This window comes from Typopeltis vanoorti, chromosome 4 (genome assembly GCF_054136105.1).
Source record: "Typopeltis vanoorti isolate ZY-2024b chromosome 4, IOZ_Tvanoo_1.0, whole genome shotgun sequence".
Taxonomy (NCBI): domain Eukaryota; kingdom Metazoa; phylum Arthropoda; class Arachnida; order Uropygi; family Thelyphonidae; genus Typopeltis; species Typopeltis vanoorti.
In genome coordinates, this window is record NC_143552.1 from 23,365,762 (window position 1) to 23,385,054 (window position 19,293).

Here is a 19,293-nt window from a genome sequence, read left to right on the forward strand (position 1 = left end):
TTTTTTTTTTTTTAAATGTTACATATCACCGGTTATGAAATGGACCACAATGGTAATCAATCTTTATAGATCTACTATTACCACAAAAATCAATTCTAATTATTAATAAAAATCAAGTTAATAGCTGCCATTTAAGTACAGTCTACTTAGAATCTAATTAGCTGCTACTGTTTTGACTATAGATTCCTCACCGTCAAACCTAAGCATTATATTAATGAAATTAAATGAGTTCTAAAAAATTTCTCTTTAAGTCATTTAAATAACACTATCATTCATCCACTAGTATAACCACCTCAGAATAAATCATTTTTTTCCTTGCAGAAAGCTTTACTTATTCTTAAGTCAAACATCAAGTAATATTTGCATGACCTGACCAACATGATTATTCCCTACTTTTCATATCACAGAACTTCCATAAATTTTAGTGTCAGCTTAAAGTAGAATCTATGTCTAACATACACAGTGTTTATCAGAATTCTTGTCTACTGGATTGATCCACCAAAAAAAGTCTCTGGACTCCCTGGAGGTGTCAAATAATAATAATAAAAAAGCCAACTTAAAAAAAAAATAAATAAAGAAAGAAAAATATAATTAGGTTTATCTGCTTTTGATCTGTTGCTTTAAATCCTGGAGCACTTATCCTCTGCTAAATCACCTTTATTATTATTATTACCACCCTAAGACCTCATGGAGTCAAAGACTCATCTGGGAGGTCCTTTTATCACACACACAGCTCATCATACCGTGTTTTAAACACATTCAAACTCTTTGCAGACACCACATTCTCAGGCAAGGCATTCCAATCATTCACAACTCTGCACAAAAAAAAAACCTGCCTCTCGCTCCCCTACTCACACCCTCTTTATACAGTTTCCAGGGATAACCTCTGGTTCTCCCCTGATCTCCCACTATTCTCTGTAAAACTTCTCCAGCACTGATCCTATAACAACCCCTTACCAACTTGTAAGTCGCTATCGTATCTCCCTTCTTCCTCCTGTCCACCAGACTCTGCAAATTACATCTTCTCAATCTTTCCTCATACTCGACATTCCAGAGGTCAGAAACTACCTTAGTCAGTCTCCTTTGGACCCTTTCCAACATCATCCTTCTGAAGACCCGATGACCAAATCTGGGCACAATAGTCCATGTGTGGCCTAATCAAAGCCTTATACAACAGAACAAGAATCTCCCTACTTCTACACGTTAGTGTCCTCCGCATCATTCCCAGAAGCCTTTGTGTTGTCTTCACAATTTTGGTGATGTGCCCCCTAAATTTTAGATCCTTATCCACTATCACCCCCAGATCTCTTATTTCCTCTACCTCCAACAATATATTCTCACCAAGCTTTTGCCTAATTATTATTATTATTACTATCAGTGGAGTCAAATGATCACTGTGGGTGGCCCACCATCACACACACACACACAGCGACTTAAATGCATTCACTGTTGCCACACTTTCAGGCAATGTATTCCAACCACCTACCACTCTCCACACAAAAAACCTACACTTCACAACCTCCTTATATAGCTTCCAGAGATGGCTTGTTCTCCCCCCCCCCCCCATAATCTCTCTTCATCATACTCAATTCTCATACATTCAAGAGAGCAGAAATCATCTTAGTCAACTGTCTTTGAACTCTTTTCAAATTTCTTCATTTTGAAAACAAGGTGCCCAAATGTGTGCATAGTAATCCATATGTGGTCTAATTAAAGCCTTATATAGTGGTATCATAACATGTTTACTTCTACATTCAGTGACCTCTGCACACTGCGCTGTGCTGTCCTCACAATTTTGGCAAAATATATCCAAATTTCAGATCCTTATCCATCAACTCCCTGAGATCCCTCATTCTCCTCAACGATATGCCCAACAATCTTATAATCTACATCCAACCTGTGCATCCCAAAATTTAAAAACTTACACTTTGCTACATTGAATTGGTAGCACCATTTTCACTCAGTCTATTCAAGTCCACTTGCAAGGCTACAGCATCCTCATCATATTCTTCCCAACTTTGCATCATCTACAAACAACTGTATATCACCATTCAAGCCTTTTCCAATATCATTTACATGCCAATTAAACAACAACAGCCCCAAAAGAACTTTGGGCACACAACTAGTGACATTCCTTTTCTGGGATATCACTTACCCCCATACACAACTTGCTGATACATATCAGACAGTAATCTCCAAGCCAATGCACTAATCTACTATCCATCCCCCATCTGGGCAAATCTAAGACTCATGTTAAAGAGGTAATGTAAACCTTTTGTTAACTCCTCAAAGGTTTAAATTATTTATTTAACATGAGTCTTAGACTTGCTTAGATGGGGTTGGATAACAGATTAGTGCACCGAATCAGAGATTACTGCCAGGGAGTTAACAAAAGGTTTAAATTCCCTGAACACACATGGTGATATAACATCAAGTCAATAAGTCTTACTGACATGAAGTTTACTCAATTCCTCATATACCTCCTACTCTCTCCTATTAATGGCTCTTTTCTTTTGATATTGCTCTCAAGTTCTGTATGATATTATTTTCACAATGATGAAATACCTTTATGAATTGCTCATTCAACATCTCTATTATATCCTCCTCAGTGGTTATCATTCTACCATTTTCTCCAACTAGTGTCATCCTTCCGTAGTCATTCTTTCTTCTACTGGCTACATATTGAAAGAACTCCACAGGATTTCTTTTGGCTTCATTAGCTAACAGTTGCTCATACTGCACTTTTGTACCCTTACTAATGAGTCATCTTTCTTTCTTGCTCTTTGTACTCCTCATGCAACTGACTATTACTGCTCATCTTGCAATGCCTCCACAATGCCCTATAATTGCATGCTTCACTTGTTCATTCATCCATTTTACACCTACCTTATTTGACCTCTTGACTTTGGGAGTGCATTCAGACATTGCCTCTGCCAGACAGTTCCTGAACAGATCCCAAGTGGCACTGATGTCCTGCGCTTGTCATAATTATCAGCCTTATAGTTCCACTTATATCCTTTTCTGACAGAAGTTCTCACATGGCTGGCCACCACCCAAGTAATCACTTCACAGTCACTTTTACCAACTGGAGAGAGAGAGAGATCTGACACCTCATTTACAATAACATTCTCTGATGAGATTATCAACTCCATGATCCTTGATCCCTGAATATCCTCTGTTATGTAATTTGCCTACATATCTTATTCTCAATGCCTTCTTACCAGGTCTATAGCAATACCCAACTAGATATTTTTATCTGTTCACCTTCACCTCACACCATACTGCTTCAAAGTCACTGTCACTATTTACTCCTTTCACCTCCATCTTAGATGGGGATAATTCCTCTGTCACTATCAGCAGCACTCCTTCTCTGCCCTGTCTATATTCACAAAAAGCATCATATCCATCCATTTCTATTCCTGTCAGAATAACATCCTCATGCAACCACGTCTCACTCATTCCAATAATTTTTGGGCAAATATACTCCATTAATGCTGCAATTTAATTTGCTTCATTTCTAATACTTTTGGCATTTGTAAACATACATACTAGCTTATTTCTTTCTATAACAAGTCCCACCAAACTCACTTCTGAGATATGACTCCCCACTGATCTTACTCCTCTCCTCAAACCTGTCTGTTTTCCCTACATCCTTGGTCATCTCAATCCTTTTTTGTAGACTCACGCATCCTCTCCTGTATCCATCATCCTCTTCTCACACAGTGAATCTCTCATTTTACTAGATAACTCAGTTATTATAGCTCTCATCAATGAGCAGTTATCTTAATTTCTACATTATGTGATATGCTATCAGCTAATCTGATGGCCAAGTAACCTATAATGACTTTCTTCTAAAGTTCATGTTTCATATACATTGTGCTATTCTTGGCTTATTTTTTATTACTTGTTTGTATTTCAAAAATGAGCTTAATATTTTCTTACTACTATGAGGTATTACCTTCAGCTGTTGTTGTTCTTTGGAGTTATGGCCAAAGAGCTACTAAGGCTATGGAGCTAATGTATCATATCTATTAACTGCATGTGTTCTTTTAGATGGTTTTCCAATTTTGTAAGATGAAAAACTCTTCTGCTCTGCATGAGAATAGCTAACTTACTTTCAGCTGAAAAGCTTAGAGGTTCATTATGTCCTATATGGGATTCAAACCCAGGTCATTCCAACCAAAGCACATGCTCATTACTGACTGAGCTAGAGAGATTCCTCATATGGTCAACATAATCTGAACATATGACAAATACCAGAATCAGCTAAACCTGCTCATTCTGATTATTTGGTATTAACTGCCTCCATCTTTTCCTTCCCGAGTATGCTAAGAACAAATAAGGATTATGAACTCAAATCTTAATATAAAGACATTATTGACTTAACAAAGTGGAGTGAACAGATGGCATCAATGGCATATCACCTTAAAAAGGAGATATTAGGAAAGAATTCTTACAATCTACTTTACTAACTTTCTCAAATACAGTAATTCAAGAAGCTGCATAATTTATATAATATAACACAACAATTCAAAATTATCAAGCTCAGAGTAATTGCTTCCACAACTATGCTACAGATCTAAAGGTTACATGGTATTTTTTGAAGGTTATAGCAAATTTTCCAGACATATCTTGATCATAAGGGATGGCCTAGTTACTGACATTGATTATGCAGTTTCTTTGATTATAATATAGACTAACAGTTTTTCCTGTTCATCATTACAAAGAAAAGATATATTTTACTGAACTCTTGTTTTTGAGCTATTCTAGTTGAGTAAATTTTTTGGTCGTTTGTTAGGGTTCCAGTGATCTCTGTATTTTGTTTGAGGTGGTGGTATTTGCAGCACATATACAGTGTGCCTGTATGGATAAATTTTTGATACCCTTCAAAAGTTATGTGTTAAATGTACCTATACCTACATCCCATCAGAATGATGGCATGAAATAAGTTAACACGAAACACACAAAATTCATGCTAGACCAGGAGAAAACAAAATACCTGCCCTTGATGGCCTCATTAACCAATATTAGATACGATTACAAAATTATGGAGCGAGAAAAGATTGCTCTGCTGATGAGAAATTCTAATTGTTTGATCAAAGAGAGAGAATCAGCTATGAGAATTAAGGAGTGCTCTGAAATTTGCATGTCAACACAGGATATTAGAGTAATAATAATTTCATCATTCCTGATATGTACCCTCAAGAGGTATACAGGATAATTATGATACTACATGAAAAAGTTACACCATTACTAACTTCCGATCAACAATTTCCCTCCAAATTAATCTGTTATCTGTTTTTCAAGATTAAAATATTATCAGATTGTATATTTCTGTCTTTTAAGGTGCTTTTTACTGTATCAATCCTTTTGCATCTTGGTCTTCCTCTGGGTTTTTCCCTGACAAACAACACTTTTGCTAATCTTTCCTTTCCCATTCTGTTTAAGTGATCATACCACCTGAGATTAGCTCTACTAACACATTCCTGAATGCAATGACAAGTTCTTTCCTAATATTTCCCTTTTTAAGGTGATACTGCCATTGATGCCATCTGTTCACTCCACTAATCTTTCTCAGAACTCTCGTCTTTGATCAAGTGTTTATTTCTTACCCAGCTTTAACTCATTGATCTGAGATCAGTAAGTTGAAATTGATTTGAAGACCGTATTGTTTACAGCTAATTTAGTGTTTTGACTAATTTCTTTCTCATTTAATATAAATTTATTCAGCTGACCTCCTACCACACCAGCTTTACCAATTCTGTTGTCTATTCCCAGCTTTAACTCATTGATCTGAGATCAGTAAGTTGAAATTGATTTGAAGACTGTATTGTTTACAGCTAATTTAGTGTTTTGACTAATTTCTTTCTCATTTAATATAAATTTATTCAGCTGACCTCCTACCACACCAGCTTTACCAATTCTGTTGTCTATTTCCATATTTAATTTACCTTCTTCACTAAAAATTGCCTAAATAGCTGAAATGTTTTATTTGTTCTGTGGGTTCACCATTCAGGATACCGTTGATGTTTTCAATGTTTCTGCCTATTTTCACTGTCTTTGTCTTTTTATTGCTGATTTTCAAACCAAATTTATTACAACAGTTATTCAATTTAGTCCAGGAATCCTGCATACTTGTACTGGATTTATTTAGAAGTATAACATCATCTGCATCAAGTAAAGATCCAAGATTAACATCGCCAATTTTGATATCAGATTTAATACCACTATCCTTCATAATGTGATCCATATAGATAATGAATAACAGTGGAGATAATGTGCACCTTGTCACACACCTGATTTTGCCTTAACCCCACAACCAGCCAGGATGTCTATAGACGTCCAGCAAAATCTGGATACGATTCTGAAACCCCTATTGAATAACATGGATATGAAGTGCAATTCGGTCTCATTATTTATCCACCTCAGCCAGTAGGGGTGTTAAACCATCTTCCTGTACCTCCTTCAAGTCTAACCGCTGACTAATAGCTTAAATAGAGACTATATACTGCTTGATATAATGCCCGATTTACACCATATAACTATAGTGTTTTGAAAAGATTTCCTCTTGGCAATGCCTTTTCCAGATCAACCAAACTTAAATACAAATCCTTGTTATATTCCCAAGATTTCTCAACTATTTGGATTAAAGTGAAAATCTGATCCTGACAACCTCTATTTTGCCTGAATCCAGCTTGTTCTTCACCAAGCTTACCCTCCACAATTTTTCCTAGTTGTTTCTCAAGTATACTTGCATAAATCTTACCAGGGATGCTCAGTAGGGAAATAGCTCTGAAATTCTCTCATTCAGTTTTATTTCCCTTTTTATAGATGGGTACTATGAGAACTCTGCACCAATCATCTGGAATTCGACTGGCTGATCTGTCCTTCTGAATTATGCAATGCAGCCATTGTAAAACATTTATACCTCCATATTTGAGCATTTCTAGCCGAATTTCATTTACTCCAGCTGCCTTTCCACATTTCAGGTTTTTGATCACTTTTTCTACTTCAAGTATGGATATGTATTCCTGATTGCATTCCTGTGGGAGTTTTCTACCATCATGTTGACACTGCTTGTTTCATTTAGCAGTCTTTTAAAGTAATTACTCCAGACATCTATTTATTTTCTATGATATAACCAAAGTCTTCCCATGACTTTTGTTTAGCTAGTTTTAGGATATTAGAGGAATTTCATAATTTTCAAATTTTAACTGTTTGATCAAAGTTTTCTTCTTCCATCATATTCGCATATGGTTCAGAACATGCCAATTTAACCACAAAGACAACTGCTGGACATCCTCCCTCTATACATTTGAATTCATGAAGGATTATCACTCATAAGGGTAATTTATGAGATTAGTAAGATCTAAGCCTTATAAAAAAGGAATATTATAATCTTCATTCCTATTTATTAGCAATCAGGTCTGCAGGGGTCTCCTAAAATTGAACCTTCTGTCCATTATTATATGTTTCGATTCCTTGATCCTTCAAATCTGTTAGAATACTGTCTACCTGCTAAAATAATCAGCTTGCAATCTCTTTAACCCAAAGTCTTACAACACTGGACTGGTATTGCATGAAGCATAATACTATTAACTACATGTTAAACAAATAAAAAAAAAAAAAAAAAAAAATCTTAAAAGATGGACAAAAGTCTTTTGCCTCAATAATAACCTTTATTTTTTATCAACTTTCTCTGTTCAACATAGATACCAAGTTTATAAAAGTAAATTCAGTTACATTTGATCTTAAATGATATCCCTAGGTCCATTCCTCATAACACCTCTGTACTTCCTTTTATTTATATAAAATAATTTTACATATAGCCTCTTCCTTTTCCCATTGAGAAAAAAATAATTAAATGTTTGAAATACCTCAGGAATGCACAGAATAAATTTATTATCAAAAACACATCTATTGTAAGTTCTAACATAGATAATGCTTAATATACAAATTTCATATGCCATCAATTCAACTAAATTTTGACCAATTGAGAACAGTGGAGAAGCTATATGATATTTTATATAAATAAGGGTTAAAACATGAATGCAGGTGTTTTATTTTAAAAACAACACATTCCATCAGAATATATAATATTTCTTTCTGTATATTTCTGTAAGTTAAATTTTCAAAGTTTATCACATAATGGAACTTATTTTAATTAAAAAATATTTTTAGTGTTCAGGTATTTCATATTTTAATTAAATCAGGCTCAAAAGTGGAACTTATAGAAAGCAACTTTTGTTACTTTCCACAAGTACTAACAGCTGCTGATAATTCAGTCAGCTACCTGAGAAAACAGACACTAACTTTATAATCATGCGATTAAATAATCCTTAGAACATGTTATGTGTTGAATACCTGTGTTACTGGTATCTAAATAAATATCACCCAACGATGTAAAAAAGTCTTCAGATTACCTAAAGTAAATTTCAAGAATGGATGAGCAAAAATATAAATTTTTGTAACTATCATGCGAGCATTGAAATAGCAAGATCTATTTCAAAACAAACATAAAATGTTATTTACTGTAAAAATGCTAAAATCATATTTTAAAATTAAAATCCTTCAACAATCAAGAGATAAGAAATCTTTTTTTTTCTTTCTTTCTTTCTTTTTTTTTTTTTTTTTTTAAATAGCAACAGAAAACTCAATAATACTATATTTCAACAGTATCTGTTTTCCTTTTAACAGCCGACAATTACGTACACCATGAGGTTTTCAGTAATCTTGGTATTTGTTATTAATACCCATGATTAAAATCGAAGGTTAAAATGCATTCTATGAACCATGGGTATCATTCATAGAATGTCCATAGAAGAGACAAAAATACAAATTAATGGTCATATACAATGTGTTTCATAAAATGGCAATGTACAAAATGTACACTCTTCTTCTAGCTACTGTATACACAACACTCCAGTTAACAAATTTTGCATCAACTGTCAAATGATTGTGCAGCAAAATGTCCACATTTCGCTTTCAGTGTCATGGAATTTGATGTGTTAGCAGATGAAAAATGATGGTATAAACAAATATATATATATATATATATGTGTGTGTGTGTGTGTGTGTGTGCGTCTGTGTGTGTGCGTGTACACATGTATTATTATATGATATACAACCAAGAAATGAAACAGCTTGGTTCTACATCATTAAATGCATCAACACGAACAAAATGTTATATAAAAAACTGCCAGCTGGAGGTCTAACACCAGGATATCTCCATTTGTGATTTTTCAGCCAAGCAACTGTCACTGTCTTTATTATTATTATTTTTTTTCCTTTAGATACACTCCTTTCAAGTAGTTTAAGTTTTATTCAATAGAGATGGAAGAACTTCATTTTTTTTCTCTGTTGCAATATCTGGTTTTGTTCCACATTCTGCAAAACTGAACACAAATTGAAGGCAACCACACTTGATGTAACTGCCATGATGAAGTACAGCAGTGCCTTCCCAACCAGCTCCACTACCTCCTATTAAACTTGAACTACTTGTTTTGCAGTTACACGATTTCCAGCCCTGCAAAATATTATCTGCTATTAATTTTTTTTAGTTTATTGATGTGTCAAAAAATTATAAAGTTTCAAGCTTCTAGTGTTAGCTTGCAGTTGAAATTTGCATTCTATAAGGTTTGAAATTTTGCACATAGTTTTTTTCTTTAAGAGTTTTAATATACATATAAGCATAGTTTATGGCAATAATAATACATTTTTCTCTAAAATAATAATAATAATAATAATAATAGCAATAATAAGAGATCTCTACAGCTGTCTCCAAAATTATAATTCCAATGGGAAAATCACATGACAAAAATAAAATCCTTAAAGTGAAATGCATAGGTTTCATTTTCCAAGCTGAATATAACAGAAGTATTCTTTTATTAAATACAGTTGCATAATATCCATCCTAGAACTGGTAAGCAAAACTCATAGGATGTCAGCTGCTAATGGAAAGAAAGTGAGGTAATTGTGGAAAATGGATTTGCTTGCATTGGTAACTGATCTGACCTAATTGCTGACATGGGAGAAATGTTAATTTTCCATTGAAAATGCCCAGGAAAAGTGTCACATTTGCTTATGCTGAGCTAGGCAGCCAGTTATGGATGTCTAGTAAGCAATGACCAGTGGAACATATTAAGGAAAATACTGAAAAATATAAAGTTAGTATTGCAAACATCCAGATTATCAGTGTTATTGCAGACAAAAAAAAAAAAAAAAAAGCTTCATAATCAAAATATGAAAGGAAAGTTATACATCAACACAAATTTGTATTTTCAGCTTATTTTAAGGTGGATGATGATACTATGTGATTATATCATATCATAGCAGCTTCAAAATGGCGTTTCATCAGCTGTACCTACCAAGAAAAGGCACAAGAAACTGTGTAGCGCAGAAAAATTCTTCTAAAGAGATGTTCCTGCTGTTGATATAAGTAGCATTATCCATTACATAATGCTATTTCAAACAGAAACTATCAACAAACTAAAATTTAATTTCAAACAACAGCAACAATGGAAAATAAGTGGCAGATTCTATATCACAATGTGAGCTTTTGTGTGAATGCACATGTGGCTGTGAGAAACTGGTATAGTAAACCAGTGATCGTGATCACCTTCCAGGCATTTAGATCACAAGTTCAACATTGTGGAATTTTTGGAATATTAGTGGTAATCAAAAGTTCTATAATGAAGGTGAGTAATTTCTATTACTACATATCAGAGACAATGAGATATGAGTTTACCATTATGATTGTATTGGAATTATTTCTATCTAAAACAAGGCAACAATTTACTGCAGAGGTAGAGGTTCTCAAACTTGTTTCAATGAACATACACTGAACTGCTTCATCACATTTTTCTGGTACTGTAATATGTTGCCACTGCTGGTGAAAAATTCATAGCATGTAGTTTCTAGATGTCTCCAAGATCTATACTACTATTACTCTTGTTTGAATAGTTTACAAGGTTTCATTATCTATAGAATTAACTACTGGCACCCATTTCATTTATCGTATATGGCTAACAAAATTTCGAAGTATCATTATTATTATTATTATTATTATTACAAAAATCATGTCCACAGAATGAAAGATATTTTTTAAAATGCAAGAATTTCAGATTATCTTTAATTTAGTTGAAAGTTTCATGGCATCTGTTTTGCAAATCAATGGTGTAAGAAATGGCAATAAGTTGGCAACTTTTGATATTTTGTTTTGGTATAAAGAGAGAGACCTGCTTTACTAAAACATTCTGAAGCTAAAAAGGCACCAAAGGGTATGCTAGACAAAGAAGAAATTAACCGAAGAAATAGGTATTTGAAGAAAAACTGTTTTGAATAACATGAATAGATGGGATAAATAAAGCAAAATTTATTCTCTCTCTCTTCTTCTCTTTCGCCTTCAAGATGGGTTGAGTCCCATGTGAATAAGAGCCTTTCACCGTTCTCTGTCCAAAGCAAGCTCATTCATATGCCAACAGCTTTCAAAGTCCAATGCAGTTCTAAGGACTTTATGCCATGTTAATCTTGATCTTCCCCTGGGTCTGGTATCCTCCATAATGCCTTCAATTGGTTTTGATTCTGATGAAATGGAAGAATAAAAGCATGTGCATCATGCATGTAGAAAAAGCTTACAGCACAAAAAACTAAACATCTGTGACAGAGACTGATGGTGAGAGATGGTAAATAATGATACTTTTCTGTCCTGGTAGGCCAAATGGTTAGCATATCTGCTCCCGAACCAACAGGCTGTGGGTTCAAATTCCATCATGGGTTCGGATGTTTTATGAATGTCTTTAGGTGGGAGAATGAATTTCATTGTCAAATGTTTCATGTCAAATGTCAAACTTAATGGGCACCTGAAGTAGCTTGAAAAAGTTCTAGGTTTGGTTTCTAGTTCTCGCAGGCTTTCTGAATTATCTTAGCCTACATAGGATTACTGTCTTTCATGGGTGGGATTCACATATAAAAAAAAAGAAAAAAAATTCAATCTGATTGTTCTCTCCTATACAGAGTCAAGAACCTTCAGAAAGACGAAGATTTTGGAATATTTTAGGAGTACTCCAGATGTGAGAACAGTAGTCTATGGTTAGATAGATTTGTAAATAGTTGTGCAAGAATAAAGTACAACTTGGAACAAGAGAAAACTCAATTTTCTTGGATATGTTTATGTCAAGAGAGATATAAGGGTTGCAGAAGAGAGAGACCTAATCTGGTATAGAAATTCAGATATTATAAAGTAATAAGATTAAACCAAAAGTAATGGATAAAAAGACATTTCATTACTATAAATGGCTAACATGAAACAAAAATCATTCCTTGGAATTATTTCTATCAGTCGGATTCATTTTTACTTTACTAAATTTTGAAACTGAAAATCATCTGATTAAAACAAAAACTGAATCATACGGGCAATTCTAAATATTAAATTTTATAAAATTCCAACCAGTCAGAAAAGATATTTGTAATACTTTAATATTAATTTTAATTAATATTAATTAATTTTGCCAGTGCAAATGGTCTAATTGAAACAAAAATTGTGATAGCATGATATATTTTTGTAAGAATTCCAAATAATAAATATGAAAAATCCATCCATATAAAGTTATAAAATGGCTTTGAGTGGATGGAGAAAATGAATGTAATATGTGTATATGCATTTTGCAAAAAAACTGTCCACCATTTCTAGATACCTCAAGGACGATAAAATTCATGCACTTTCTTTCATTCATGTCTATGCAGAGACATCCCTTACTGGCAAAATAATTCTCTAGTGTTTTTCACCTTAATTTACATGCTACATTCATTGGAGTATACCATGATTGAAAGTAAATGCTGAAGTTTTCTCATAATTGAAGTATCTAGAAACAGTGAACAGTTTGCAATTTCAGAAGTGTTTACATAGCCATTTTTAGGTGTATTTTGCAAAATTCATTAGTATATATTACAATAACAGAGCCTCCATAGCTCAGTTGGTTTTGACTATGCCCTTTGGATGGAAAGACCTGGGTTCAGATTCCAGCAAGGATGTGAAGAACCTTTATCAGGGCTTTTTAAGTGAAGATGAGTTAGCCAGTCTCATATGGAGGTGGCACAGTTTTTAACTCCAGGAAATTTTGATTTTTCATTCCAGAAAACAGGCAAACTAGCCAGAACACACACACACACACACATGATAGCAATGTAGAGATAAGATCATCCACTCTATCAGAGCATTAATTAAGTTTTCAATGAAGCCAAGTTACTTGGCCATGACAGGCCATTGAGACTAACATGCAAGAGAAAATGGGATATTACAATCCATTTACATGCACATTATTTCTGGGATCTGGCTGGAAAGATTTTGCTGAAATTTGTTATTTATAATTCTATGTGTAGTCATCAAAAATATCAACAATTAAAAAGATAACTATTTATAACGAACATTATTACCTTGCCATAGATAAAAAGAGTACAGGAATAATGAAAATCTATATAGAAAAATATATAATCGCCAATTACTGCAGAGAGCCAATGACTACTTTTATTATAAACATCATCAGTGCCTGAATTTGATCTGCTGTGATGCTGGTTGTGCAGTTGAATATTATCCATTTTCCACTTTTATTTGTCAAAAATATTGAACACAACACAATAACTTGCAAATATGTGAAGCATTTAATCCAATTAATCAGACCTAGGGCACTCTGAAAATGACAAAATTTTGTTAATTTTGTGCCATTTTTAGCACATTCAACATATGATGATGATGATAATTCCTCTCCAAAACTCAGCTGTAGTAGTTTGACAGATGAGAGAGGGAAATAAAACAGTTTTTCTTGTCATGGAAGACTGATTAGCAGGTAGTGGAACTGAAGTAGCATGTAACATGCTGGAAAAAATATGGACTAGAGGCCAAAATTACAGAGATACATGCCAGCTCATACAAATTATTGCACATAATCTGAATTTAGCTGCTTTAAATTCTATTAAAAATGTTCTCTTTGTTGCTGAAATTGAAATGGTGGTAAGTGTATGTACATATATATACTATAATTCATACCTTGGGCGAGTAAAATTTTTCTTGTGACTAGTAGATTTAAGTGGTGTTCCTTGAACCCTGCTCAAAATGACGTACATGATACTATGATATACAATGTGAATAAATTTGCATTATTACTAAGTTCCTATCAACAAACTTTCCTCTAAATTAGTCTACTGCTTCTCAATGCTCCAATAGTGTCATATTTCTGACTTCTGGGGCACTTCTAACTGCATCAATCCACCTAGAGATCTTCGTCTGGGTTGTTTTTCTGCAGTCTTGGCATCCAACACCTGTTATTATAATGGTTCAGGCCTCCATGGAGTCACAAGACTCATTGTCAGAAGCCCACCCTAGAAAACTGAAAGCCTATCATACCACTCCTTGACTGTTTGTGCTCTCGTCACTATCAGGCAATGCATTCTACAGTTCAACCATCCTCCAAGCAACAAAACCATAACTTCTAGGGACGGCTCCTTGTCCTCGGTTCTTCTCGCTGATCCACAAAACAAAAGAACTCCCCAGCATCAACCCCGTAACTACATCTCAACAGTTTAACAGTCTCAATCACATCACCTCTCTTTCTATTTACCAAACTCTGCAGTCCACATTCCCTCAGGCTATCTTCATAACTAACATTGTATAGTACTGATACCATCTTTGTTATCTGCCTCTGCACTCTTACCACAGTTAATTTATCCCCTTCAAATCCCAGAGCCCCAACTTTGAGTATGATAGTCCAGGTGTGGTCTGATCATTGCATTACAACTCAGTAATGCATTACTGAGTTGTAATGCAATGCATTACATGCATTACTGATTCTCTGCAGGTCAGTAATGCAGCAATCCTATGGGTCACCTTCACCACCTTTGGAATCTTATTATTATTATATGACACCTCCAGGGAGTCCAGAGACTCATCGAGGGAGGGCACTTACTCCACAACTCTCCGTCTCCACCACTCAATCCAACAATTACAATGAACCACAATTACTTTCATCATCGACACCAATGCCATCTACTGCCCACCACCACCACTAGTATTTTCACATACAATCACAAACGTCCATGCCCATGGCGGGATTCGAACTCACAGCCTTTTGGCTGGAGAGCAGATACTCTCCAGCCAAACATATTCCAACCAGGCCAGGCAGGAACATGTTCCCTGAATTTCAGGTTTCTATCAATCATCACCCCCACTTCCTCCAGTACCATTCCTCCAACAGAATATGCAGCCTCCCATCGATGTATTCCAAACTCCAAGACTTTACATTTAGCTGCATTAAACCAAAACCCCCATTCATTTGTCTATCTGTCCAGTTTATTCAAATCCTCTTGCAGGGCTGCCACATCTGCACTATTACTAATAGCTTCACATCTACAAACAACTGAATATCCTCCTGAAATCCATTGACAATGTCATTTATATTCATTCAAAAGCGGTGTCAACAAAGCTGTCAGTTCTTGAGCACATTATAGCAAAATCCCATCCAGTTCCATTGCTTTAGTGACATCCAGATTATTCAGTATTTGAAACATATTCTCTTCTTGCACTTCTAAACAATACAAGTTCCGGTATTGAGCCCTGTGGGACCCACTTGTAACCTGCTTCCTTGATACCGTTCCCTCATACACAACTCTCTGATACCTATCAGAGAGTCAAATCCTGACTCCTGTTCACTAACCTGACATCTAAACCCATATGCCGTTGTAAAAAAAAAAAAAAAAAAAAAAAAAAGAGGCAGAATATGCCTTTCTCTTATCAATCTCGTCACTTTATTATAAAAGGCAATCATATTACTAAAACAAGAGTGTCCCTTAACAAATCCATGCTGACTCTCACAGATAACATTACCCTCATCTGCCCAATGCTGTAAATGATCCCTCACTAATTTCTCCAATTCATAACAACTATTGATGAATTACAAGCACTTCTCGTCTGCTACCATCCCTATGCAATGGCACTATCTTACCTTCCTTCCACTCCTTGGGTACATTTCCCATGGCCAGACTTTCATTCAAAAGCCAGGTGTCAATGAAGATGTCAGTTCTTTAACACCTTCTTTCAAAACCCATGGTGAAATCCCATCCAGTCCCATTGCTTTATTGATATCCAGATTACTCAGTATTTGAAGCACACTCTCTTCTTGTACTTCTAAATGTCGAACCTGCCCTATCCCTCTAGTATTAAAACCTACTTCTCCAGATGAAATACCCATATAAAGTGTTCATTAAACAACTCCACTATGTCTTCTGCATCAGTCACTCTATTCTCATTTTTATCCCACATTGTCATTCTCGAAAGATTGCTGGAATTTGCTTGTGCTAACAGATTAGTTATTATCAATACCTGCTTCCAGAAACATCCTCGACAGACCTATACTTGGAATCTAACACTAATAGGTCAAGGCACCAGATTGATTACATCCTGGCTCTCCAGCAGTGGAAGACAAACATCTCTGATGTGCATACTTGTCCTGGAGCAGATTGTGGCACAGACCATCAGCTAGTAAGAGCCAAAGTAAGACTACGAAACCTTCCAGGTCAGGCACATCCCACTAGATTGAATGTTAGAGTAATTCCTAGTGGATTCACAGAAGAAACATCAACTCCGTTGGATGATTTTTTGGAGACCAATGAGGAGAACTCACCAGAAATGCTTTGGGAAGAAGTCAAGGTGATAATACAGGATACAGTGAAGAAGTATCTTGGCCCAATAAGAAGACCAAGAGACCCATGGATATCAGATTCAACATGAGAACTAATCAAAAGAAGGTGGCTGGAAAAACAAAGAGACACAGGGACTGAAGAGTACAAGAGATTACATAGAGAAGTCAGAAGAGCCATCAAGCAGGACAAAGAAAAGTTTTATACTAATAAATGTGAAGAACAGAGTTCCAGATGAGGAGGCACAATTATAAAAGGTTGTTTTATTTAGTTCATGACTTAAAGCACAAGTTTAAGCCTAAATTGAATGTCATCAAAGACAGGAATGGAGCATTACTAACAGAAGAGTTGGAAATCAAAAACAGATGGAAAGAATACTGTGAGTACAGCAGAGTGGATAAACAAAATGTGGAGCCCACTCATCAGGAAAATTTTGATTTGGAACCTCCTCCACTTAAGCATGCAGTTAAAAGAGCAGTTAAGCAGCTTAACAGCAATAAGGGCCCAGGTGCAGATGAAATCCCAGCAGAGTTAATAAGGCTACAGGGGATGGAGGGATAAGAGTGTTTCATAGATTGATTACAAGGATATGGGAGACAGGATCATGGCCTAAAGACTGGAAGAAGTCAGTTTTCATAGCACTGCATAAGAAAGGTGATATGAAGGCATGCAAAAATTATAGAACTATTAGTTTAATATCTCATGCAAGCAAAATTTTATTGAAGATCATGCTAAATAGAATTGAGGCCGAAGTTGAAGCAAAGATGCCCGAACAACAAGCAGGTTTTAGAAGAGGTAAGGGCACCACAGATGCCCTTAGACAGATTTGCCTTAGACAGATCATACAAAAATATAAAGAATTCGGACTCCCTCTGGCAATGTGTTTCTTAGACTACTCTAAAGCTTTTGACTGTGTTAAGCATGTGAAACTGTGGGAGGTAATGAAAGAATGGGTTTCCCTCAACACTTTATCAGGTTGATAGCCAACTTGTATAGGGAGCAAGAAGCCATGGTAAGAACAGGTGTTGGATTGATTGACTGACTGGCTTCAAGTTGGAAAAGGATTTAGGCAAGGATGTCTGTTTAGTATATATGTGGAGGACATCATGCATGAAGCATTGGATGAGCTCAGGACAGAAATTAGGATTGAAGGTAGATTGATCAGTAATCTGAGGTATGCTGATGATACAGTACTCCTTTGTAATGACATGGAACTAGGACTAATTCTTGACAAAGTTAACAAGACCAGTAATAACAGAGGACTTCAACTCAATCCTAGCAAGACAAAGATTATGGTTCTCAAAGGAAACACAAACAGAGAAGCTCTTGAGAAACAAAAGTAGCTTAATGGAGAAAGAATTGAGGAAGTCAGCAAGTTTGAGCACCTGGGATCCATTATTAATGTGAAGAATTGCTGTTCAGAAGATGTCAGAAAAAGGTTAGGAATGGCTAAAACAACAGTCAGAGACCTGTCTAAAATCTGGACGAATGGATCTATCTCCACAGAACAAAGTTGAGGATTTTGGATGCAGCTGTTTTTCCAACAGAGACTTATGGATGTGAGACTTGGAACCTAAAGAAATGAGAAAGTCAGCAAGTTTGAGCACCTGGGATCCATTATTAATGTGAAGAATTGCTGTTCAGAAGACGTCAGAAAAAGGTTAGGAATGGTTAAACAACAGTCAGAGACCTGTCTAAAATCTGGAAGAATGGATCTATCACCATGGGAACAAAGTTGAGGATTTTGGATGTGAATTCCAACAGACACTTATGGATGTGAGACTTGGAACCTAAAGAAGTTAGATAAGAAACGGATATCTGCTTTTGAGATGTGGTGTTACAGAAGGCTGTTGAGGACATCATATAATGAAAGGCGTACAAATGAATGGGTGTTAGAAAAGATCAGTAGAACTTTAAGATTCCTTAAGGATATTGACAGAAGAAAGTTAAAATACTTTGGACACATAGAAAGGATGGAAGGGGGATTCTCAGAACAGTAATAGAAGGTAAAGTTCCTGGAAAAAGGGGAAGGGGTAGATCATTAATGAGATGGATGGATGGATGGTATGTGTGGAGTGACTGTTCTTCACAGAGCTGAGCCCGCCAGAAAAGCAAACAACAGGACTACACGATGAGGCCTGGTGTGGCACATCACTGAGCATCGGAGTGCCCATACGGCATCTGTAGATGCCCAGTGAACATAGAGAGAGAATGTCATTCTTCCACAATCATTTCTTCTCCTACTGGCCACATACCAAAAAAATCCCTTATGATTCTCTTTGGATTTCAGGACCAATCTCTTGTCATATTCCAGTTTTGCATTCTTTACCATAATAGTCACTCTCCTGGCCTGAGTCTTATATTCTTCATGCACCTGTTCTTCATCCCTCTCCTTATATCTCTTCCATAACCTCTTTTTTACCCGCAGTTCCGATTTGATATTGTTTGTCATCCACATTACACCAAATTGTGTTCTCTTTTTTCACTCGAGATATACAATTTGCCACTGCTACTAGTAAATATTTCTTAACCAGTAAGTTTTTGTGTTCTTGCCTATATTCATAATAAATTTAGTTTAATCCTTTATCCAAGTGTGAGCAAACA

The 19,293-nt window shown here is 35.5% G+C and overlaps 1 protein-coding gene across 1 annotated transcript in view; it reads right to left on the reverse strand.

Moving 5' to 3' along the window:
- Nucleotides 1-7,659: 7,659 nt before the first annotated feature.
- LOC150107164 (PHD finger protein 12) overlaps nt 7,660-19,293 on the reverse strand; it is a 664,368-nt gene continuing 652,734 nt past the window's right edge. The window contains exon 15 of the mRNA XM_090391685.1: nt 7,660-9,526. Coding sequence (XP_090247811.1) covers nt 9,314-9,526 — 213 coding nt within the window. The 3' untranslated portion in view covers nt 7,660-9,313. The remainder of the gene's footprint in view (nt 9,527-19,293) is intronic.